Source organism: Vidua macroura, chromosome 14 (genome assembly GCF_024509145.1).
Source record: "Vidua macroura isolate BioBank_ID:100142 chromosome 14, ASM2450914v1, whole genome shotgun sequence".
NCBI lineage: Eukaryota > Metazoa > Chordata > Aves > Passeriformes > Viduidae > Vidua > Vidua macroura.
In genome coordinates, this window is record NC_071584.1 from 1,408,301 (window position 1) to 1,427,395 (window position 19,095).

General features: G+C 56.1%; 2 protein-coding genes across 4 annotated transcripts; one reads left to right on the forward strand and one right to left on the reverse strand.

The window, feature by feature from the left end:
• Positions 1-1,692: 1,692 nt before the first annotated feature.
• On the forward strand, positions 1,693-9,076 carry PLP1 (proteolipid protein 1). 2 transcript variants are annotated; one of them, XM_053990087.1, is made up of 7 exons: positions 1,693-1,835; positions 4,080-4,266; positions 4,717-4,978; positions 5,782-5,950; positions 6,461-6,534; positions 6,650-6,715; positions 7,083-9,076. In XM_053990087.1, exons 1-7 carry the CDS (start codon positions 1,832-1,834, stop codon positions 7,152-7,154), a joined length of 834 nt encoding a protein of 277 aa, XP_053846062.1. In that variant the 5' UTR covers positions 1,693-1,831; the 3' UTR covers positions 7,155-9,076. The 2 variants fall into 2 exon arrangements, with proteins under 2 accessions (XP_053846062.1, XP_053846063.1); XM_053990088.1 differs by having other exon boundaries at positions 4,717-4,873.
• Positions 9,077-13,319: 4,243 nt separating this feature from the next.
• Positions 13,320-19,029, reverse strand: RAB9B (RAB9B, member RAS oncogene family). 2 transcript variants are annotated; one of them, XM_053990098.1, is made up of 3 exons: positions 18,952-19,029; positions 17,386-17,438; positions 13,320-16,550 (listed from the first exon to the last, which is right to left on the reverse strand). In XM_053990098.1, the coding sequence occupies exon 3, from the start codon at positions 16,513-16,515 to the stop codon at positions 15,910-15,912; it is 606 nt and encodes a 201-aa protein (XP_053846073.1). In that variant the 5' UTR covers positions 16,516-16,550; positions 17,386-17,438; positions 18,952-19,029; the 3' UTR covers positions 13,320-15,909. The 2 variants fall into 2 exon arrangements, with proteins under 2 accessions (XP_053846073.1, XP_053846072.1); XM_053990097.1 differs by having other exon boundaries at positions 13,320-16,777.
• Between the last annotated feature and the right edge of the window lie 66 nt (positions 19,030-19,095).

Here is a 19,095-nt window from a genome sequence, read left to right on the forward strand (position 1 = left end):
CAGGAAAGGCAACTCCAAACACTTTCCTGCACATTTTCTTCTCCCTCGAGCCTTAGATGTTTCCCTTTTCCCTGTCCTGCAGTCCTGCTCTGGAGCATCCCTGGAGCACTGCCAGGAGGTGATGGGCTGGTCCCCACTGCCACGAATGACAGGGCCAAGGGGTTTCCATCCCACTTTTTGTCATCCACCCACTCACAAAAAGTGCCCAATAACCAAGATTTTTAAGCCCCTTTCTGCAGGAATCACAGTCCCTCTTACCTGCTCACCTTGTGCCCAGAGAGGTAAAAGTCCCACTTCCCTCCAGAGTGTTCAGAAATGGCAGAGTCAGCAAGCCTGGAATTTCTGTGGAAACGAAAAGAGGGGCTGGTATGCTTTTGCCCCATGTCATATTTTATTCTTTTCCTGTTATGTTGCATTTTATATGTTTTATTTATGGGAGATTTTTTTATGTAATACTTTTTCCTCCTGGTGGCTGGGGGTCCCTCTGGCCTTCCCTGGGATGCAGGCAGGGCTCTGCTGGATTCCAGTGGCTGGAGGGGTTCTGGCTATTCCCAAAGGGGTGTTGCAAGTCTGTCACCTTCCCATGGCCATTTCAACGCGATCGTGGCCAGGTGACATCGCTGCCAGGCCACCTGGGTGCCACCTTGGGAGCTAAGGGAGTTTCCACAGTGGTGGCAGAGGCTCCCCCTGCTCTGTTGTCCCCTCCCATTCCACATCTGGCTGAGGACACCAGGCAGCCCCTCTGCCATCCCGCCTTGCAGTGGGAAACTGAGGCAGGGAGGGGTGCTGTGGGGGCAGGAGCTGTGCCCCGCTGATGTGGGTGCAGCTGGCCACCACAAAGCCCTGGCAGCATTTGCACAGATGCCCAAGCGTTGTTTCCCCCCTTGCCCATCTGTAGGTAAGCCAAGATTTTTGGGTTTTTGGGGAAGAGGAAGGGTCCCCACAGGGTGGCCCACCCTGGTCACAGCCCACCAGTGTCCCCAAGCCCAGGGACAGCCAGGCCCTGCCACCTCGCTGCCTGGCACAAAGTGGGGCATTGAGGGACACAGCAGGGCTTTGTCCAGCCTGTGCCTGCCGGGAAGGGGCCGGTTGCCCTCTGCAGGCTCCCTTGGCCCTGTGCTGCCTCCACAGCTGCAGGGCACCGGGGGCACCCACGGGAACCGTGGCACCCATGGGACGTGGGGCACCCAAGCCCTGGGGCTGTGGGGACCCACGAGTGTCCCCAGCAGAACGCCACTGCCCCATAGGGGTCACGGGGCTGGGGAAGATAGCTGCAAGGTTCCCATCAACAGGGGGAAAGCTTCCCCTTTGGAGCCCCCAAAGCTGAAAGCAGGTCCCTGGGATGGGGAACCCCTCTTCCCTGCTGCCAGGTGCTGGGAATCAGGGAGGTGACAGGGGCACACCACTGCTGTCCCATAGGGCCAGACTCACACAGTGCCTCAGCGGGCAGCTTGGACAAACACAGCCTGGGTGGGCCTGGGGGATGTCCCCAGAGCCACCAATGAGGGGGGACAACCCCCTCCCCTGCCCCCAGACTGCTCTGTTACTTTTGCAAAAGCCTCTTCCCGCGGGAGCGCTGAGCGGGGCCGTTGGCAGCCCTGCCCGGGCACCCAGGAGCTGGCAGCCAAGGGGTGCTGGGGGGGCCGGGGAGGGCGGGCCCGCTCCCTTTAAGGGGGGTGGCTGTCACTCAGAGAGCCCTTTTCTTTGCTGGAGAGCCGGACAGGCACGCAGAGGGGAAATCCAGGGCGTGGGACCGCCTGGCAGGGAGGACTCCGCACACAGCTCCGAAGCGGCAGAGCGGCGGTCGGGGGAGTTGACCGAGTCCAGCACCATGGGTGAGTATGAGGTGAGGGTGGGGGCCACCTGGAGAGCTGTTGCTGGTGTCCCTGGGGACCTTATCCCAGAGCAGAGCCCACTGCGACTTTCCTCTGGCAGCGGAGAGGTCCTGGTGACGCCGATGTGCCCGTGCCGGCCGCGGGCGCTGCCGAGGGAGGATGCCTTGGCACGGCAAGGATGACCTTTCCTTTCCCAAGGCACTTTTCTGTCCCCGTGCGCTCTTGTGCTGTGTGTGGGGGCAGATGCCATCCTCACAGCCCGTCCCACCCCAGCCCTCACCACACGGACTGGAGAGGTGAGAGCTCCTGCCTGGGGCTGGCAGGAGCTGCGAGCTCCAGGCATGGCACTGAGCCCGTCACAGCTCGTGCCACTTGTATGCCAGCGGCCTTGGGAAAACGGAAGCACGCCTGGTGCCTCAGTTTCCCTACTGATACAGCAGAGCTAATACTCACCAGTGTACCCCTGGGGTATTGGGGCTGCTCTGTTCCTGGGGGTGCTCTGTACCCAGGGGTGCCTTGTTCTGCTGGCCCCCTGCCTCCTCCTCCTGTCTGCAGCACGTTGTTTGGCGCTGGCAGCCGCAGAGCCTGGGTACAAGGCTCAGGACTGTGTGGCACAAGGGCTCTTTCTCCCCTCCTTTCCCCTCCCCAGGCTTCCCCCCTGCAGCTTCCCAAAGCAGAGGGGCTGTGGCAGGGAGCCTGTTGGGCCCTGTTGCATTCCGGGACTCACGGTCCCCTGGGAATGGAGCTGTTCACTGCCCCAGAGTGGGCACCTCCGTGCCATCTCCCAGGTGGCCAAAAATCAAACCAGAAAAGGCAAGTTTGGCCCAGCGAGGGGCCAGACCCTGTGGTCCCCAGCGAGGTTGGGAGCAGCACTGGCCAGGATGAGTGAGGCCCCCCTGGATCTGCTGCGTCCAAGGCAAACAAGAGGGAGGGGTCTCAGCACTCCCCTATAGCGCTGCCTTTGTTCCCTGTTTGCTCTTGGCGTGGGGCAACCACTGCGGTGGCAGTGCCAGGACAATCCCCCATTGTCCTCGGTGCCACTGCACAACCTTGCTCCCAGTGGGGAGGGGAGAGCTGGCCAGGACCCCACGGCTTTCTTGTCCTCTTGGGGAGGAGATAAGCACTGTGGGATTTGTGGAGGGAGTGTGGGTTTGGTGTGGGTGCCTTTCTGGCATTCAAGGCAGAAATTCTATGCCCAGATGGGATGTGCCCAGGCAGCCACTGTGCCCTGGGCAGTGGGGTGCCAGAGCCCACGTTTTGGGGACGGGGAGCAGCTTCCCCAGGTGTCACACAGCCAGGACAGCAGCTTGTCCCAGCTTAGCTGGAGCCAAATGCTGGTGGGTGCAAACCCAGCTGGCTGTCTGCCCCCAAAGCAGGCAGGACAGCAGCTGGCTGGGCACCTCCAAACCCAGCCCACTGGGAAACTGAGCCAACGCTCCTGCACGTTAGAGCCCCAGCGTGCAGAAGGAGCAGGTGCCCATGGCCTCACTGCTGAAAAAATCCAGCATTTAGGCACTCCAACAGCACACTGCTGTGTGTCCTTGCTTTCCCTGCCCTCACGCAGGTCCTGGAGGACTAAACCTATTACACAAGTGTTGTCGTTTGTGGAACTAGCACGGCTCCTTCCTACAAGCACGTCTGCCTACATAGAAGGGCAGCTGCAGCCCGGGCTGCCTGCAGGGTGCCAGGCAAGGGACGAGTGCCCAGGGTGCCAACTGGAAGTCCAGAGTGCTCAGGGTGTGTTCTGGCTCCTACTGTGCTGCCCCAAGCAGGGCCACCTTGCTGGATCTTCCCTGGGCTTTGTCTCTGTGGAGGTGCTGGGTTCCCCTCCGTCTTCGATGGCAAAATAGAACTGCAGGCAGCTGGCATGGCCGCTGTGGTGGCAGTGGGGAGCCCATTAGCAGCTTGTTTGCCAGGTCCCACTGGCATTACGCTACCTCACGCTCTATTTCCATCTGTTTGTCACGGGTCAGCGTGGCTGGCTCCTCACAGCCCCTGTGCCCCACACTGCCACTATCCCTGGGCACCCTTGGGTGGGCTCCTGAGCTGCTTAGAGAGCTCTCAGAGGAGCTGCTGGGTTTGACTCTACAGCACTGCAGTGGGTCATTTCTGGGGTTTTCTTTCAACCTGTTTCCCTCCTCCTGCCAGGCACCTTTCTCCCACTGCGCTCGTGCTCCTGAGCTGCAGGCTCCAAGCAATCCTTGTCCCAGCAGTCCTGTCCCACCTCACCTCTTCTCTCCATAGGTTTACTCGAGTGCTGTGCCAGATGTCTCATTGGGGCACCCTTTGCTTCCTTGGTTGCCACTGGCCTGTGCTTCTTTGGGGTAGCGCTGTTTTGTGGCTGTGGGCACGAAGCCCTCACAGGCACTGAGCAGCTCATCGAGACCTACTTCTCCAAAAACTACCAGGACTATGAGTTTCTCATCGATGTGTAAGTACCCTGCTGCAGAGCACCCGCCTCGTGCCGGGGCCCCTCACGGCTTTGCCCTGCTCTGTGCCAGGCTGAAGTGTCTGGCTGGGCTGGCCAGGGCCAGGCTCTCACCCAGGCACCAGGGAGACCCCAAGCTGCCTTTGCCCGTGGCTCCGTGGCAGGGTCCAAGTGGCCACTTGTTTTATTTCACACCAGTTTTTATCTGACCCTTGCTAGGTGTCCTGGGCAGAGCTGGACCTCTGCGCTGGGTAGGTATGGAGGATGTGGGGGTGTCGGTGGCAGCCTTGCTCACCACAGCTTTGCCCCAGCTTGCTCCTCTTGTGGCTTCACCCTCTGTTTTGGTCCCCTTGGGGCAGCGTGGGGAGGGGAAGTGGCAGCGGCCGGGCTGCCACACACAGGGCTGAGCTCTCCAGCAGCGCCCCAGCACCTCCCCACTCCTCTCCCCCACAGCATCCACGGTTTTCAGTACTTCATCTATGGCACAGCTGCCTTCTTCTTCCTCTATGGAGCCCTGCTGTTGGCCGAAGGCTTCTACACCACCGGTGCCGTCCGGCAAATCTTTGGGGACTACAGGACCACCATCTGCGGCAAGGGCCTCAGCGCAACGGTAACTGGGGGCCCGAAAGGGAGGGGAGCGCGAGGCCCCCAGCGAGCTCACTCGTGGCAGCGGGTGTGTCATTGTTTGGGAAAGTGGCTAGGACATCCTGACAAGGTGATCTTAACCGGGGTTTGGCACCCCTTCGCGCGCCCCAGCGGGTTCACCACGCTCGGTGCGGCCAAAGGGCAGGAGACTGCGGCCGTCCGGGTTTTGGGATGTCCCAAAGGGAAGCACAGCCCTGCTGTCCTCCCCCAGGCTTGCCGTGTTTCCTGGGGACCAAAGCAGCACAAATGGCTACGTTTAATAAAAGTACTTATGTTTAAACATAGGCAGGGAGAATCCGAGCACCCCTGCAGTGCTGGCAGCTCAAAGCTCCGTGGCACCTGGTACCCCTGGGGTCGTCCACTCCACTGTGCTTGGGAACCGTGACAAAGTGCTGGCAAAGGGATCCTGTGGCCTGGGGGAGCAGAGGGGCACGGCTGTGGTTCCCTCGGGGGCTGGTTGGGATGGCACCATGGAGGGAGGGCAGGAGAGCCACGTTGACACGCCAAGGCAGCTTTTGCAGCTGCCCTCCCGCAGAGACCAAACCCTGCTTGGCCGTGGCCACGGTTACCCCCCCAAAACGTGGCAGCCATCCTGCTGCTGCCAGTCACCCCCATGCACACACAGCCGGGCGTGAATCTGGGACTGGCGCCGGTCCTGTGAGCTGCAGGATCCCCCAGCTCGGGCTGCTGTCCTGTGCTGCCTGCCTGGGGACACGCTGGCTCTGGCAGGTGGTGCAGAGCTGGGTGCAGGCAGCATCGCAGTCCCCACCTGCCCCACACCCTCCCCTGCCTGGGGAACCTCGCGCTCCCCTGTCCGTGGCCTTGGCCACTTGGTAACCACGGCTGTGCCCGGCTTTGTCCTGCCCCTTGCAGTTTGTGGGCATTACCTACGTCCTGACCATCATCTGGCTCCTGGTGTTCGCCTGCTCCGCGGTGCCCGTCTACATCTATTTTAACACTTGGACCACCTGCCAGTCCATTGGCAACCCCACCAAGACCTCGGCCAGCATTGGCACCCTGTGTGCGGATGCCAGGATGTACGGTGAGTGCCAGGTTCACCACCCAGGAGCCAGGGCTCAGGGCAGAGGAGAGGGGATGGAGAGCAGGGCCCAGGCACGTTGGGTGGGAAAAAGCAGGGCGGGTGCTACCAGTCCCAAAATGCTGGGGGGTGTGTGACAGGTGGCTGCAGGAAGCTGAGCGAGGAAGTTAGCTGTCGCTCTGATTATCAAGAGTTTTCTAAAGCCTTCTGAGTTTACATTCTTGTAGAGAACTTTCCCACACAACTTTCTGTAAACAACCTGTTGTTTTGCATTATTTCATAGAGGCGGAGAAATTTGATGTACAGGTAGTTTGTCCAGTGTCGTTGGAGAGGTGGCACGTTCACCCTCCAATCCACTGGCACCTTTTGAGAACTATAAAAGATTGGAGTCAGAGGAAATAAATTAGTCTCTTCATCGTGACCAAAGCTGTGGTGCGTCGTTTTTCCTTGTGTCATCTGGTGACAGTTAGCTGTCAGCCACACCCCACTCACCTGGCTCCCACATCTCCACAGGTGTCCTGCCCTGGAATGCTTTCCCTGGCAAGGTGTGTGGTTCCAACCTCCTCTCCATCTGCAAGACCAGCGAGGTGAGTAACTCCTGCCACCTCACGTGTGCTCCCCTCAATGGGACACCTTGGCTCTGGCCTCCCCAGGCAGCACAAGGGACCCCATGAGCTCACCCACCCTCCTCTTCCCTCGCAGTTCCAGATGACTTTCCACCTCTTCATCGCAGCCTTCGTGGGGGCAGCTGCCACGCTGGTCTCACTGGTGAGTCAGTGCTCCCCCTGCCCAGCCGTTCTTCTCCGCCTGGCAAAGATGTGGGGGAAAAGGACAGCGAAGGTGGTGGGCATGGATGGGACAGAGCCTGTGCTCGTGTCGTTTTCTGGCACGTAAGTGCAGATGGTGAATCCAGGCCATAAGGCAGAGGTGGCTGCAGGAGGGGATCTGGAGAGGCTTTAGCAGACCGCCAGGGAGAGGTCCTGCTGCCAGTGCAGGAGTGCCCTGCCTTTCCCCGGCTCTCCTCTTGCTTTACACCAGCGACACAACACTGGGGCTGCGGGGCTCTGCAGGGCACTGCTCTCTGGGGGTGTGGGGCGGGGGGCTGCCCCCTCGCTCACTCTCCTCCCACCCACAGGTCACCTTCATCATCGCCACCACCTACAACTTCGCAGTCCTCAGGCTGATGGGCCGAGGCACCAAGTTCTAGCCCACGAGGCGGAGCCCAGCCAGACCAAATGCCCTTCTTTTGTCTAACCCCGAGGCTTTAACACTGCGGCCACCTGACACCAGGTCTCCTGCGTTAACTCTGCCTTCGCTGATGACTCCCCTCCTCTTCCTCCCTCGCATCCATTGTGCTGAGCGTGACCAGGAAGGAGAGCTTCCCACCAATGGACGCCTCTTCATGCACTTTTCTCTCGTTGCTCATCCGTAACCGGTTTGCTCTAGAGCCAAGCCCATCAAAACCAGCCAGAGAAGAGGAGGGACTTTCTCCAGTGTCCCAATGTTGCCTAGGGATGAGCAAAGGCCTTCAAGCTCCTGGGAGGAAGAAATCCACGTAGGTTGCTCCATGAGTAGCAAGAGGCTACCTAGAGAGAAAAGGAAGCTGGCCCGGTCCTGGTACCATTGCTAAAGACTCTCCTGGAGCTGTCTGCTGTCACCACCCATGGATGGAGAATAAGAGAAGGATTTTTTTCCCTTAGCAGAGAAAGATGAATTTAACCTAAATCGCCTGCTGCAGCCACAGCAAAGGGAGTTCAGGGCAAGGATCTTCCCAGTGTGGAGAAGAGAGTGCTGATCCCAATGCTGATAAAGCCCTAACCCAGTTGCCCCTATTAAAGCCTAAAGGAGTTTGGTGTCTCTGTAGACAAGGGGGACTCTTGGCCTTACCCTCCAGGCAGCAGAGAGGCAGCAAATAGGTTTGACTGAGGAGGGGACACCTCTGCATCAAGCCCTGGGAGTGTAAAGCCAGAGCCATCCCTCCGTAGGCAGGGGATAACCCTCGGGACCGCGTGCCTTGCCTGCCCTGCCAGTGCCCTTCACAATGGTGCTCTTCTCTGGGGTGACGTCTGCTTCTCTAACCTCCGCTGTGCCAGAGAGCTCGGCTCGCTTCTCCCCCTTGTCAAATGTAACCGCCCCTCCTTCTGTCCCCCTCGTCCCCTCCCTTTTTCTCCTGCCAGTCAGGACAGCTGCCTTGTGCCTGCCAGGGTGGCAGTGACTGGCAGCATCTCGCTTCCAGGTGAAACCCATGAAGGAATTGAGGAGGGAAGGAAAAGTGGTGGTTTGGGGGTCACGGGGTGCAGACACAGCCCATCCCTGCAATCCAGATCCTTACTGGTGCCAGTCTTTTCCCATGGAGAGAGGTAGGGGGGCAAGGGGTTGGGTGGAGACCTCTCCTCCCTGACTGTTCTCCAGCTGGAGGAAATCCCTCTGGCTGGGTAGCATGGGTCCAACCAGACCTGCAGAAGTGCTGTTTCCAGTCCTCCCTGACAACTGGTGATTTGTTTTGCTTTTCCTGCCTCTCTCCTTAGCGCTAATCTTTGTGTTTATTTATTGGAGAAACTAATTTCAGTGGCAGACTGTAGCTCCATCTTGCATGGAATTTTTTTTTTTTTTCAAGTCTGTATTGTTGTTATATATATTTTTAAGTGCTAGTTTCAGCAGGGCAAGGATAAGGAGGCAGATCTGCTGAGCAGTGCATTTGAAGGATCCTTGCTGCCGGGAATGCTGAAATAGGTTGGCCAGGCTACCAACGCACACGGGATGGGGAGGGGGGAGATGCCAGGAGGGGTGGCAGGGTGGGGAGAAGCCAGTCAAGATCTGGAAATTCACATCAATGCTATCTCTCTTGGGGGTTTGCTGGGGTTTTTTTTCATATCCATTTAACAAAAAATAACCAGGCCCTCCTTCCCACCCTTGCCCCAGACCCCACACACGCACACACACATACACACACATACACACATGCAAAAAGAGTTAATCAACTGAAAGTGTTTCCTTCACTTCTGATCTAGAATTTCAACTTGTTAACCAGCAATAAAAAGGAGCAAGTTTTTAAAAGACTTATCTTACAGGATGTATTTTATAAAAATTAAAGAAAATACATTAAAATTAAGAACATTCTGAACAAGATGTATGTCTGCCTGTCCATTTGTTGTGCTGGCTTTCCCACCTCCCACCCCCACAAGAAAAAAAAAAAAAAAAAGGAGGCTCTCTAGGGAAGGAAAGGCTGCAGAGGAGAAGGTCTCAGAGGAGCAGTACTTGCTGACCCATGAGTGGGCCAGCAGCCCCTGCAAGGCTCTGCCCACTCCAGCCATGATGTTCATAACTCTGACTTCAAAATCATTGTTCCCAGCTGGTGGGGGGGGGGGCCTTAAAACCTCTTATTTCTCTTCCAGCAACCCTGAGGAAAGCTGGGGTCTTGTAGCAGCTGCTTTCTTGTGTTTGGTACTGCTGCCCTTTAACACTCGGCCCACGTGCTGACAGCCTCTGCTATGTCTCCTCATGTAGCACAATAAAACCACAACAAAACTAACAAAACATCTCAAGCCAAGCTGGCTGGCACTAAGGCAGCGTGTGTGGGATGAACATGTCCAGAGCCATGCAGGGTGGGCGATTGTCTTGCTTGCAGAGAGCCCTGTGTGGAACATGATGGTCTTGTTTAGGCACAGGGGAACACTGAACTGCTAGAGAGCCCTACATGTCCTGTCTGTGGCTCCATGGTGCCATTTGCTGCAGGATTGTTAACAGTGTGCATGGTGCTGGTGTGTGGGAGGGCATTGGCTGCTGCCTTTCTGCCCCAGAAACCTTAGGTGCATCTTTCCACGGCAGCTGCTCAAAATGATTGATTCAAATGTCGTTTCTCTTGGAAATCTCCCCAGGAGCTGTGCTCAAGGGTCTCCAGGGAGTGAGGCCACAGAGGGATGCTCCCAGCCCCACGGCTCTGTCCAAAAATGCAGATTTCAGGCACAGCCACATGCCCAGGAGTGACAGGGTGGGACCTTCACTACTCCTCCTAAATGGGACTCTAGCCCAAATCCCACTCCCCCTGCTCTTCCCTGGCTTCAGCCCTCTCCAAACAGGCAGAAAAGTTGCCCAAGCACCCTGGCCACGGAAGGTTTAGCTCATGCACTGCTGCTGCCCCAGCTCAGCGGCACAGCTCAGCCTTGCCCTGGCTGACAGAAACCCATGGGGCTGCAGCCAGCATCAACGGGGCCCTTTGTTCCCTGCGTTCCCAGATGCCATCACCCTCCTCTCCCCATGCTGAAAGGGTCCTGTGTGTGCACAATCAGCCGCTGGGCAGGAGCGAGCTGGGGAACAAAACACCATCTCTTTCCCCTGGCAGAGACTGGTGCCCCCCCGGCCGGGGTGCGGGCTGGGGACAGCAAGTGCGAGGTGGTGTGCGAGAGCGGCCAGCAAGGCCAGGGTGCTGGGCGAGGCCGAGGGCCAAAGGACACACGTAGCCTCATCAGGTGTGCCCTTGGCCATGCCCCCTGTCATCCCACCTGGGGACATGGGACCTGCCCTCAGAGCTCCTTTCCTGGGCACCCAGCGCCCTCCAGGAACTGGCTGAGAAAAGGCAGGGAATAAGCTCTGCCTCATACCAAACCCCATCTCTGTAAACCGGCCCATCAGGAGAGCTCCAAGCAGAGGACCCAGTGCAATCACCTGTTTTCCCTTGTCCAGCGGCTAAAATGTGTCTGTACTTTGCTCCTACAAATGCTGGGCCAGAGAAAGGGACCGTGGAGCAAGTGCCATGGGCTGGCTTGCTGGCAAGACAGCGAGGCAACTCCCATCCCTCCATCCTGTGCCCTGCCACCGCGCAAGATGGCCCTGTGGGCCTTGGGGAGAGGACAAGAGAGGGGAGGGGATGGCGGCACCCAGGGGGTGCTGGTGATTACCAAGGGCCCCCAGCTCAGGCAGCCCCCAAGGGCGAAGCGCCGCCGGGCTGATGGCCGCCTCCGCATCCCCGGTCCTGCGGGTGCGCATCCCCGGTCCTGCGGGTGCGCATCCCCGGTCCTGCGGGTGCGCATCCCCGGTCCTGCGGCTCCTCCCCGCGGCCGTCGGATGCAGCGGCTCCTCGAGCAGCGAGGCAAGCGGCTGCCAGCCCCGGTTCTCCCCGCAGCCTCGGTCCCCGTCCCTGCGCTGCCCGGCCCCGGCCAATGGTGCTTCCTGGGGACCCTTCCCCTGAGCCTCCGGAACACAGAGAGCCCACCGGGACACACCAAAAACACCACCAAAGGCTCACTCAGCACGGATTCGGACTCAGCCCTGGAAAGGCTGTGTAGGATGATGTGCTGGTTTCAGCTAGGGCAGTTTTCTTCACAGTACAGAGCTGTGTTTTGGATAAACCATGCCTGGCAAGCAGCTCTGCCTGCCAGGGCCGTGGCATGGCACTGACACCCACCTGCCCTGGCTAAAGTCCTCACCTGCACCTGATCAAGCACCCAGCTGCTTTCTCTCCATCTCTGTATAGCCCAGCTCTGCCAGGAGCTTCTGTCTAAAGATGAAGAGGGAATAGTAAGTGGAAAGTCACAGAATCACAGAATGGCCTGGGCTCAAAGGGACCTTAACAATCATCCAATTCCAACCACCTGCCACAGGCAGGGACAACTTCTACTAGAGCAGGTTGCTCAGAGCTCCATTCTCCCTGGACTTCAGCACTTCCAGGGATGGGGCAGCCACAGCTTCTCCAAGCAACCTGTTCCAGGAGTCCTGTACCTGCACGTGGCCATGTGCATCAGCCCCCAGAGGACCCCAGGAAGTCACAAGGAAAGAGCTGCTGCAGCAGCCATGCAAGCAATCCACCATTTCACAGATTAGCCCAATCTCCCTGTCAAGGGACTCTGACTCACCTGTGGCCTTCAGATAACCACTGATGGAGCTGCCATCACCTCCCACCTGGGCAGTGCAGAGTGCTCCTTAGTCCAGAGGAGAGCACACCAGTGCCCCCGTGTCAGAGCTGTCCTCAAACCCCTGTTTGGAAATGGAGCTTGGAGTAGGGTTCAGAGGCTCCTAAAGGGGCATTTTTAACTCTTTATTCATTCTGCTCAACCTCAACTTCACACAAGAATATGCTGTATCCAGAGATCCCATGGATCTCCTCAGAGTTTATTGCCTTAAGGAGCAGCCCCAGAGCTGAGGAGGAGGTGTGCACTCGGGGAACAGCCCTGGTCACCAGAGAGCAGCCCCAGGGCATCTGCAGCCACCGGTGCTCCTCAGAGAGTGGCTCTTGAGGAGAATCCAGTTTCCTTAGTCCACCACCAAGCAGCTGCATGGCCTTTCAGGGGCACTACCTGGCCCAGAGGAGCAGAATCCTCAAGAGGGCCATGGGGGAGAAAGATGAATGGAATCAGAACACCCTTCACCCCTCCTCCTCTCCAAACACACGGTGATATGCTACAGCATCTGTCCCACACAGAAGGAGCTCACCGCTTTCCTTTGGAAACACTCCTTTGTCCTCCAGGGATCCGTCCTCTCCCCAACCCACGACAAAACCTACTGAGCCCTCTGCCACAGCTTACAGTGGGAAACTGGGGAATGAGGGAATGGCCTCTCTATGGCTCCTGCCTCTGCCTGCACTTCCTCACAAACACCTCACACCATGGGAGTCAGCAGTTTATGGTGCTTTCAGACAGACCCTTCCTGATGTGAGGCAGCCTCACCCAAACCCCACAACACCCCCAGGCCAGAGCCATCTCCCACCAGTGTTGACTGCTTTCAGCTGCCTTTTGAAATGGCTGAAGTAGCTGGAGGACCCCAGCTACTCCAGCCCACATTTAAAATGCATGGTTTCCAAGGACTTTCAGCCCTACGCTGCCTCCTGGAATCATCAATAGCGCAGGCAGACCTGGGAGGAAAACAAACTAAAATGTTCTGCCAGAAGAAACAGCAGGCACAGGCTCTGCAAACACAGAGAAAGTCTCCCAAAATAAGCAGCCATTCTGGCAGGACAGCAAAAGAGAACAGTCCCCATATGCTGACTTCCTTCTTAGCATCCTATGGAAATCATGCCTGGTTAAAACCCCCTGGAGCCCGAGGAACCAGTTCCAAGATCACCAGAAGAATTCACAGGAAAGTACTGGACTTGCTGCTGAGAGCCCAGGCTGAGAATTTAAGATGTAGTGACAGAAGGAAGCCATGTGGAATATTTCTGTTCTGAAGCTGTTTTCTGATTCTGTTGAAAAGAGAAAACTGGTCACTGGATTGAGCTGTTGAGTTCTGATCCTTCAGCTCCTGGTCCAGGTAGGTACACAAAGGAATATCCCTCTGATCCCTTAGTGATTTCTCTCTGCCAGATGCTGTAACTGACCAGTCCTCGGAACAAAAAATGACTTCAACATTGATAAACCAAGAAGGCAGCCACTTCCCAAACTCACTTGAATACATCCATGTTTTATTTGCTTAAATAAAGGTAGAATCTTGGTTTTACAATTCCAGTTCTGTAGCAATAGCAACAACCGCAGCAGCACAAGGGAACACGGGGGAAGGGATGGCTGTTGGCACTGAACTTGCAACAGAGTTCAAAATCTTGGCTCCTTTGGGAATTGTGCGTTTCATTTAAAATAAATTAAACAATTGAAATATACTCTACCTTTAAAAAAAAACCCACGTAAGCCTAATATAATGGGGGGGGGAGTTTAATATAAAAAAGTAAATGATCCAATGTCTGTTAGAAATAAAAGGTGCTGTGTAACACGTGCACAATGAGGCTCTTGAGCTTTAGCTACTAGCGTTGACACGCACAGGGTACTGCAAACAACTGCACATGTGCTTCCTGCACTGTGGCATGCTGAATCTCTGCCCTCTTCCATAAGAGGTGCCAGTCCTCACACAGATGCCAGGAAATCCATGGGAAAGTGACAGTTTCACCTGCAGGGAGCTCCCTCAGCAGTGCCCCTGGCAGGGCCGGCCAGCACACAGGGGCTTGAGTCTGCTCTGACCCTGAGCCCTGCACAAACCAGCTCCAGGGAATGAGCCTGTTCAGGGATGGAAACTGGAACCACAGGTCACAGAGCATGGGACCTTGAAGGAAATATCAAGCAGTGCTAATGAAGAAAAATCCAGAGGCCTCAGGAGGTCAGACACAGTTAAATAAACAGTAACAATAACATCCTGTAAAAATCTCACCTACGGAGGCAGAACCTCCTCCTTAAGGGAGCTGCCTAAATAGTATTCACTCCCCATGAACACAACTGTTCAGGCCTGTTTAGAAATTAGATCCCCCTAAAGCTTTAATACTCTAGTCCCTTCCACACATGGTTACCCTGCAGACAAGGGCAAGATCTCCCTGGGTTACCCCAGAAGAAATGAGGGGAAATGCTCATGCTCTGCATGCTCAGAGACTCTGCCGTGATGGGGACAAGCTGCCAGCACAGGGCAGAGACTGCCCTGCTCTAAAGCACAGCTTAAGGGAGGGCTGCTCGATTTGAGCTATAAAATTTACCATCTAGCAGCTGATCACAGTGGGAATCACCCAGCAGCCAGTGGATACGTGCTCGGGGCAGGCTCCTACGTGCCTGTGGGCAGTCACAGCTTTGGCCAAATGCTTGCATGGGAGGTTGCAGGGCACGAGGTTTGAGTGGCAAAGACAGCAGTCAGCAAGCTCATCTCTGCTACACAGCCAGCCTGGGACTAACTAACACCTAGCAGAGGGCAGGAAATAGGAGCAAAGCCTGGTATCCCTTCTAGAAGGCTCCTTGGGCCCCCCATGCCCGTTTTTCAGCCACCTTGAACAGAGAAAGCGGTGCAGCTTTCTCCCCACTGGACTGAACACAGCAGCCAGTGAATCGAGCAGACACTTGACCGGTCTGTCACAGGAATTACAGAAAAAGCATCCTGGATTTCCTCTGAGGGATCAAGGGCCAGGCTGATGGCATGGGCTAACTGTGCCTGCAGCACCGTGCCTGACACAACAGGTGAATGGTTCCATGCTGCAGCATTCAGATGGAAACATCCACACTAGAGCAACTGAAGGCATGGCTGTGCCACTAACGAGGCACTGGTGGCTGGTCACTGGTGTCAGACAGGGAGTGGGTTTAACAGTTGACCACGCGTGAGGCCCCCACCCCCCTGCCATCTGGTCTGCTAGAGCACATCACCTGAACACAGTGATTACTTGTGACAGAAACCAGCTGAAGTGTCATACTCCAGATCTCCTGAGTAACCCTTTGACATGACCCAGGGAGCGACCAAATTGGAGTTTTTCACCCAGGGCTTCAAGGCTGAGCTTCCACAAGAGACAAGGAAAACATGTATTACACAACAAGCAGACAGTCTCTCCAAAAAACAACACTCACACAAGACAAAGTTAGAGGTGAGGAAAAACAGACCAGAAATAGGCAGCTATGAAGAAACAATACTGTCACATTCAAACACAGGCCAATGTCTCCTTCATATGTTGCTTCAGGTCAGAGCTCTGACAGTTCTCATCACAATTCAGCCTCGGGACACAACACACTTATCCCAAACAACAAACACACATCCCAGCCACTCCAGTATTTGGCTTTCCTACAGTCACATGGGCCAGAGTCTTTATGACAGGTTTTGTTCAGTATATTGAGTGGGATTTCCTTTGGCAGTATAGTCATGAGTGGGTCTAATATTTTTTTTTTTTTTATTTCAGGACTAAAATACTTCAGTGTCTAGGATGCTCTCAGCTTTGCTCTGCAGGCAATTCTTGGTACAGAACAAATCCCTACTGTCTTTAGGGAATTTAAAGGACTTTAACTCAGCCCTTTAAACCTGCTGAAACAGGCAGAGATGGAAGCAAGACTATGCTCACATGCTCTGTTAACAGCTCCCTCCTGCAGATACATGCTTTGTGCCTGAAAACTCCAGGCAGGATTTCAGATGGTGAGGCTGCAGCTCCCCAGTGAGCAAACCTCCTCTTGTCCTTGTAGCCACTCTCCTCAGAGCGCCCCAGGGCTGCCCAGGTGGGTTTGATCCAGCCGCTGGCTCCGCTCTCAACAACAGGAAGAGCCCGATTTGGAGCTGGAGTTCAGGTCAATGGTGTGGCCCAGCATGCAGTGCTCCAGCTGCTCCTCCACCGCCAGCACCTGTCGCACGGCTTCCTCAAAGGCGACTGTCACATTGGTGTCATCCTTGGCACTAGTCTCCAGGTACGGATAGTTACCGTTTTCCATGCACCACGCCCGGGCCTCCTCTGTGCTCACTTGTCTCTCCAGTTTGTCTATCTTGTTGCCCAGGACTACAAATGGGAAGTGTTCAGGGTCCTTCACATCAGCATAATAGATAAACTCCTTCTGCCAGTTACTGAGGTTCTCAAAGCTCTGCCGGTCATCCACGCTGAAGGTCAGCAGGCAGCAGTCTGCGCCCCGGTAAAAGGGCGTCCGCAGGCTCTTGAACCTCTCCTGTCCCGCAGTGTCCCAAATCTGGAGGGTCACAAAACGCCCGTCCACCTCCAGGTCCCGGTTCAAGAACTCCACCCCAATCGTGTGGAACGCCTGCGAGTCAAACTTGTTGGTGACGTACCGATTCATGAGGGAGCTCTTCCCAACTCCACCATCTCCAAGGAGAATGACCTTTAGGAGCAAGGACTTCCCACTCATCGCAGCAGGATGGAGGGGCAAGGTACCAAGGCAATCTGCAGGGTTCAGAAATAGTACCATTTGACTTGTGGGCTCTGCAGAAGAACAGAATATGGCATTTCCATCCCCATTTCTGAAGTTTTGTATATAGGAGGTGATGTCTCTTTTCAGAGAGATGGTATCATTCTAATCTCTCTTATTAGAGAGTTTAGAGCTAGCAACTGGACAAACTTGCGGGCACTCAAGTCCTTCATCGGGTCCAAATGGATGCAGCACATGACCCCTTTAAGTGCAAGGCAAAAACAACTGTTGAGAGTTTAGTATCAATTACACCACTTTTGGTGAAAACTCTGTATCAGAAAGCTTGTCCAGTTTTTCCAAACACACCATCACAACTTGAAACATCTCTCTGGGCCTGCATCCTGTGAGGCTATCACAGAAACAGCAAAATCACCAGGGGTGGCCATCACCAGGCCTTCCTTTCCACTGTACCATCACCAGCTAAATAATTTCTCCTCTCTTACTTGCTCTACTGGAAGGATGTAATAGATGTGCAGGTCTAATATCAATACAAGTAATTTGTCAAGCCAGTTCTTAATCACCCTGAGGATGCTGACTCACCTTGCCAGCGCAGCTGCGCGTGATCTCCGTGGCTCGGAAGGGGTTTCCCAGGCACAGGGACCAGCTGCTCTTTGCTGGCAATGCCTGTCACAGCCCAGCTTGCTGGGGCTCAGCTGCAAGTTCACATTGCAACAACCCAGACACCACAGGTTCCTTAGTCAGCACCCTCAAGGCCAAGCGCCAGTGAACGCTCCCCCTCCCAGGGACACTCTGCAGGCTAGGCTAAAGGCCTGACATGGAATAAGAGGTTGTTGGGTTGCTGTACTGTACCTGCTCTGTCGCCAGGACTGTCCAAGGAACACCTTCCTCCAGAGTATCAGTCACTAAAAAGCAAACATCAGTCAACAAGGTTACCAGAGCTGCCCTCGCTGTCGTTCAGTTTGTGATGCTGACTGAGGATGGAAGGACAACAGCAGAGCTCTAGGAAGCTGCACGTGCAGTACCGATGGCTGGAGTAAAACAGCAAGAACAAAGCACCGAGGAGTTTCCCTTGCCCGGAGTGAAATGGAACAGAGCCCATTTCTGGCCAGGGCAGAGCCAGTACAAGGTGCATGCTGAACCCCAGGTAAGAACAGAACAAACTGAAGGAGCTCTGACATGAAAGCACAGGCTGTGCAATCTGTGTCTCCCCTCAATCCAGGGGACGATAACAACTGTGATCTGCTTGTCCTGCCTACTCACACACCCTGGAATCTGATTTGAGGATTGAACACGCACCTGAATCTGCTAACCAGGAAAGTGAGCCAGCTGGGGACAACCTGGCATGAAAAGACAAGGAGCTTGCTTACACCTGCTACCAGCATTCCTGGGAAGGGTGTGGATGAGTAGTGCTTCTCAGTGATGACATCTCCAACCCACTGAAGCAGGAGTGTGTGGCACTGCTCAGATCAGCACTCCTGCTCCTTCCAGGCCAAACCCTGCTTTCTGCCTTAACCTCGGGGGGGCCTGTTCAACCTTGATTCTGCTCTTTTTGCAGCCCTTTCAAACAGTACTTACCACAAAGCCAAAAGCAGAAACTTCTGCTTTAAGAGAGTTTCTGCACTTTCTGCACAAAAGGCTCACAAATTTCACTTCCCTGCACAGAAACACCTCAAACCAAGCACAGCTGAGCTAACCTGAGGGGCTATTTGAGGAGCAGTGTGTGACCCAGTATTTTAAAGCAAAGACCAAAATGCAAATCTCAGAAGAGACAAACAGGAACTGCAGCACAGGTCCCCATGGCTTAGGGGAAATCCCACCCTGTGAGCAGGTGAGCTGTTTAATACCCTTGTTCCTTTCCAAACCTTCCTGAGGGATGTTTAAGACAGTCACTGCCACCAAAGCCCCTCCTGGCACAGGCCATCAGCCCCGAGCAGAATTTCTGTTTAGAAATGCTCTGTTAGCAAGTGACTCTTTAAAAAAATGACTAATGGGTTATGTCGCGCCGCTCCAGAGCCTGCAGGACTCAGCAGCAGTACTCAGGTCAGCACGCCGCCGGCAGCCGTGACACAGCCTTGACATCGCTGCTCCCGCTGCGAGCTATTCCGGAGGCTGAACCCCCCTGCAGCGGGGCCGACCCGCTCTCGCAGGGCGCCAGCACCTGTGTGCAGGTACCAGCAGCGGGGTGGGCACGCCGGGGCCGACTCCCCCCTGCTCCCCGGGCCCCGGCTCGGCGGAGGCGAGACCCTCCGGCGGGTCCCATCCCGCCCCACGGGAGCGGCCAGGGAAGAGCCCGCAGCCGAGGAGCGGCACCCGCGAGGGGCCCCCTCGGCACGGGCCGGGGTAAAAGGGCGGCTCTCCAGCCCCCCCATCCGCAGGTGCCCAGGCCGGGGGCGGCGGCGCCGGGCCCGCCCTTACCTCGCCCTCACCGCCCTCCGGCCGCCGCCGCCGCCCGGCCCGCGGGGCGCAGGTGCCGCTCAGCCCCGCGCCTGCGCCGCGCACGCGCCTCCCGCCGGCCGGCAGGGCCCGCCCTCGGCCGGCAGGAGCCGCCCCGCAGCCCCT

Coding starts and splice junctions, on each gene's coding strand:
- PLP1 (XM_053990087.1), top strand. Junction 4,267..4,716: donor TATGAGTTTCTCATCGATGT/GTAAGTACCCTG, acceptor TCTCCCCCACAG/CATCCACGGTTTTCAGTACT. Junction 5,951..6,460: donor TGCGGATGCCAGGATGTACG/GTGAGTGCCAGG, acceptor ACATCTCCACAG/GTGTCCTGCCCTGGAATGCT.
- RAB9B (XM_053990097.1), bottom strand. CDS start 16,575: ATGGTACTATTTCTGAACCCTGCAGATTGCCTTGGTACCTTGCCCCTC.